This window comes from Chiloscyllium plagiosum, chromosome 32 (assembly GCF_004010195.1).
Source record: "Chiloscyllium plagiosum isolate BGI_BamShark_2017 chromosome 32, ASM401019v2, whole genome shotgun sequence".
Classification (NCBI taxonomy): Eukaryota; Metazoa; Chordata; class Chondrichthyes; order Orectolobiformes; family Hemiscylliidae; genus Chiloscyllium; species Chiloscyllium plagiosum.
Window position 1 is genome coordinate 20,098,771 of NC_057741.1, and position 5,059 is coordinate 20,103,829.

General features: G+C 38.8%; 1 protein-coding gene across 1 annotated transcript in view; it reads right to left on the bottom strand.

Annotated features, from left to right (window-relative positions):
* Window positions 1-5,059, bottom strand: part of ints10 (integrator complex subunit 10) — a 51,306-nt gene that overhangs the window by 7,017 nt on the left and 39,230 nt on the right. Inside the window, exons 12-14 of the mRNA XM_043673948.1 lie at window positions 3,164-3,310; window positions 1,874-1,982; window positions 611-688 (exon numbers count right to left, since the gene is read on the bottom strand). Coding sequence (XP_043529883.1) covers window positions 611-688; window positions 1,874-1,982; window positions 3,164-3,310 — 334 coding nt within the window. The remainder of the gene's footprint in view (window positions 1-610; window positions 689-1,873; window positions 1,983-3,163; window positions 3,311-5,059) is intronic.

Sequence of the window (5,059 nt, forward strand, 5' to 3'; positions counted from 1 at the left end):
AGAGAGAGAGAGAGAGAAAGTCACATTTTGAGTAGACACCTTCTTTTACTCTAATCTGATACTACAGCAAGAATTAAAATGTAAATAAAATCTTCCCTGATGACCCATTAGGTGAATGCACTGCATATGCATTACTGAGCCACATATTTGTAGTCTGAGAGTCAAAATACTTTTGAGTTAACTCAACACAGCCAAGCAGTAAATGAGACATTAATATTGGCTCTTGTTCAGGAGGATAGCAGGGTAGTGGGAAAACAATGGCCTTGATCATGATCATAATAGTGACCTATAGCTGAAAATGAACATCTCAGGAAATACAAGGTCTTGAAGCACACTTGAAATGCAAGTTCTTTATTGTCTGTTTCAGTTGGCTACCTGGTTAACACTTCTTGGCCGTGCTTAGACCCAAAAATGTTCATTGAGTAAACACTGGAGAGTGAATAGTCCTATGGAACTATACCTTGCAGGCAAAATCCAGCTTCCAAGCAAAGGAGGGGGAACAAACAACTGTGGAAAAACCTTTCTGTTTCTCAGCAACAGCGAGTCAAATCCTTACTTAAGGACATATCTGTTAATTATTCTTGTTGACAAAGAGGTGCAGTCAATTAGCTTACCTTAAAGCAGGCCAACATTAACTGAAGGCAATATGGCATCATAGCTTTACTTGTACAAGGCAACAGTTTGAGGTCTGAGGATGAAAATAAATGGGGTCAAAGAGTAGAAAATGAAAACTGTTAAATGGTGCATTTGGATCTTTTGAGAAATTAAGCAGAATGATAATTTCTGTGAGCTCAGTATTTCTTGCACGTTAAACAAACTATGTTGCATAAGTTAATTGTCAGGACTGTAGACATTCAACATTTTGTGCAACCATTTGTTTCTTAATTTTTTAAAAAATGTACACAAGGGTAATTCTGGCCACTTCCCTGCACTTTATTGACAACATATGCAGCTCAGCTAAGAAGGTAAGAAATTATTTGCAGTGCAGAAGCAGTCCTAGTTCTGTTATCAGTTTGTTGCCTTTCTACAGTGGAGCAAGTTCAAGAGCTCAGCAACATGTGGTTAAGCAATGTACGTTTCTAGGCTAGTGCTATCATAATTATCACAAAATTATGGGGTTCTAACTTGTTCCATTCATATTTGCAGATTTGTATCAATCATAAAGGCTTTAAGCTACTGAAGGAATAAAATTTAACGCAACATTTACTACTTTAAATCTTCCATGACTACTACCAAGAATTCTACTGTCAGAAGAAGGCATAAATTCCTGACACATCAACATTAGATTTGGTTGCAGATATTCTGGAGTGACAGCGCAGCTCAAATAATTTGAATATTTTGGTTTTGAACAGTTGGGAAGAATTGTCCCAACGACATCTCGTGCAAAACTTGAAGATATTTATTGCACAGAGAAGAACTTTCCTAAAAGTAAAAATGAGATTTTATCAAACTGACACACTAACTTGGTTTGTCTCTCTAGGAGGCTGAATATTTTGAGCACCTGTCTTCATTACAGATTTCCAAATTATTGATTTTCTACAAATTATCCAAATGCATTTCTAATTATTTCATACATTATAAAAGAAAGTAGGAAAAAATAGATCATAACTATTTACCTTTGAGCCAAACTAATCATACACCTCAGCCTATGTTTTGTCCATGCTGAACAGGCCTACCGGTTCCTTCCATTACTGTAATCTAAATAACATCTCTACATTGACAATATGTACCAAAGAAGCACTTTACAAGCAATACTTTTACATCTATTTTTAAAAGGGAAACAGGCACTTCAAACATCACAACTCCTTTGCATACCTCAAAATCTTAGGGGAAAGAAATTAAAAAGATTGAAACAGCTCTCAGTGGTACATACCTTTCCTAAATCTAGGTTTCACTTTTGGAATTTCCTCTTGTACTTTTACCACATCTTGCACGCATGGAATGACACTGCACATAACATCCAAAACCTTATCACATGTCATCTATGGTCAGAAAACAAGGGTTCAAATTCAAACAGCTTCACTACATTGCAAAGTTTCTTAGTCTTCTTTCCAAATTTTGTGAAACTAAATCACAACTCTATTATCAACTTAGATAAAAGGATTTTAGAGAAAAGTCTATAAAATCTAGGTAAGTTTTTCCATTTTTGACAGATCAAACCTATCTATCCTTCTCATCATCCTCTTCAAATGTTTCTACTTTTGGACAGATTTATATGGTTTGTTTCAGTAGTCTTTCCAATCATTAACGCTATCAAGAAATTTAAATAATATGTGTGAATCAGAAAAGCAATTCCTCAGAAAAGAGAGTGAAAAACACAGTGGATTCCTCAACTAACAAATCCTTCACAAACAAATTATAAACTTTTTATTTCTTTATATATATATATATATATATATATATATATATAATCAAGCAACCAACTTCATTTCATCAGAGAGCAGTGGCAGCAACTAGCTCTTTAAACATCCAGAATCGGCACGGTGGCACAGTGGTTAGCACTGCTGCCTCACAGCGCCAGAGACCCGGGTTCAATTCCCGACTCAGGCGACTGACTGTGTGGAGTTTGCACGTTCTCCCAGTGTCTGCGTGGGTTTCCTCCGGGTGCTCCGGTTTCCTCCCACAGTCCAAAGATGTGCAGGTTAGGTGAATTGGCCATGCTAAATTGCCCTTAGTGTTAGGTAATAAGGGGTAAATGTAGGGGTATGGGTGGGTTGTGCTTCGGCGGGGCGGTGTGGACATGTTGGGCCGAAGGGCCTGTTTCCACACTGTAAGTAATCTAATCTAATCTAATCTAATCCTACTGATTGAAGTGGGGTTACGGAACAGCAACATTTATATATTCCCTTTCAATCCTGGGAGGGAACGGTATTTCATTTTAACCATTCCGATTTGAAATTGACTACGAGAAACTCCCAGTTGGGCCCCAGCACGCACAGCAGCAAATACTGCATTAACCCAGTAGGTGTCCAACCACCTCTTCTGATGAGTATGATGGGAATCAAAAACATGAATCCAAGTTAAGGTTTTCAAACAAAGTGACAAGATATTCCAGATCCAACCAAAAGTAATCAATAATGTAATACAAAGTTTCAAGTTTATAAAGTGGATAGACAAAAGTTATTTTCTAAATTTCCAGAATGCTTTACCATTGTCTACTTACTCTGTATTCTCCTAATGCAAAGTGACAGGCAGCCATTTGGATTAGTGCTCTCTGTTGTTCAAGTGTGCCCTGACTCATGACATGCTGCTGGGCTCCTTGAAGAGCACCTAACTGATGAAGACTGTTTATTGCTTTCCTGTATTGACCCTTCAAAACCAAAAGCATTCAATTATGTATCACAGCAATAAAAATGTCACTTACACAATTTATATAATCCCATTATGTACACATGGATAAAAAAATCAAAAATATACAGTTAATCTTTAGGCCATTTTCCTTAGTCAGCAAACTAAGATTTGCATCATTGATTATAGGAACTGTAAGTGCTTTTATTCTTCTCCTAAACAGTGTGCTCTCAATATTGCTTTTATCTAGAATTCTTTAAAGTAGTTTAACTTCACTTGTACAAAAAATGTATCCATTCTCCACCTTTGTCCTTTTCTCCTCTGCCTTAGCAACATAGAAGACACAATTGTGTTCAAAATTATACCAGTGTACAAAGTATAGGTGCCAACACTGCATACAACTGAAATGTCAAATCGAATATTTTGAATTTAATACTATAATTTAAATAACTAAAGTCGTGATGGAACTTTTAAATAAGCTTCAACACTGGAGACAGGGAATGAGGAGGTGGCGAGGTGGGGCTGGGGAGTGAAGGGACAGGGGAAGTAGTGAGAAGATATTAGATAAGGGGGAGTAAGGAAGCTGTAGGGTGGAAAGAAATGGAGGGTGGAGTAAGGATGTAGGACAGTGGGAAATGGAGCACAGGCATGGGGATACACCACCTCTCCCCTCCATGTCTCCCTTCTCCCAGGCCATTAACTCTCCCGCAATCTTCTCCTCCTTACTCCCGTTCTTCTGTTCTCCTGGACTGCATCCCACCCAGCCCCTCCTTTCTCCCCGTCACATCTCACAACCTGTTTAAATTTGCACATTTATGCTGCACAGAGCATGCGTGCTCTGGTTTCATCAAATGCAGCCTTTTAAAAAAATTTCTTAAAAGGTCAAGCAGACCAGTGGGGACAACATTATATTGAAAATTTCAAGCTAAAGCAAACTTTAAATTCTGTTAAATGGCATCTTTGCTTTTAGGAATTTTACTGAGATAGATAAAGAAAAAACCTTGTGTTTGGTGAAATATGAATGGTGATCAATGAAAGGAAATAATTAAACAGAAAGATAAGAACAGGTTTACAGAAATACTTAACAAAAAGGAAATTAATTCAACAAGGCAATAGATAAGCTAAGAAATTTAGAATGACAAAAACTGAATTAACTTAAATCAGTAGATTCTGACTAAAGTTAAAAATCACACAACACCAGGTTATAGTCCAACAGGTTTAATTTGAAACACACTAGCTTTCGGAGAAAGCTCAACCGCCAAATCTCAAATAGATCATTGTTCGTAGCAAACTGCCCGGCTCTCAGGATAACTCCATACAACCCTGTCACGGTGGACGCTGCAAGACATGTCAGATTGTGGACATAGATACCACCATTACGCATGGGAACACCTCCCACCTTGTACATGGCAGGTACTCGTGTGACTCGCCAACGTTGTCTATCTTATACGTTGCAGGCAAGGATGCCCGGAGGCATGGTACATTGGGGAAACCGAGCAAAGGCTATGACAACGGATGAATGGGCACCGCACAACAATCAACAGACAGGAGGGTTCCCTCCCAGTTGGGGAACACTTCAGTGGTCCAGGACATTCAGCCTCGGACCTTCGGGTGACCATCCTCCAAGGTGGACTTCGGGACAGGCAGCAGAGGAAAGTGGCCGAGCAGAGGCTGATAGCTAAGTTCAGTACCCATAGAGAGGGGCTCAACCGGGACCTTGGGTTCATGTCACATTACAGGTGATCACCATTGCACTACACACACACACACA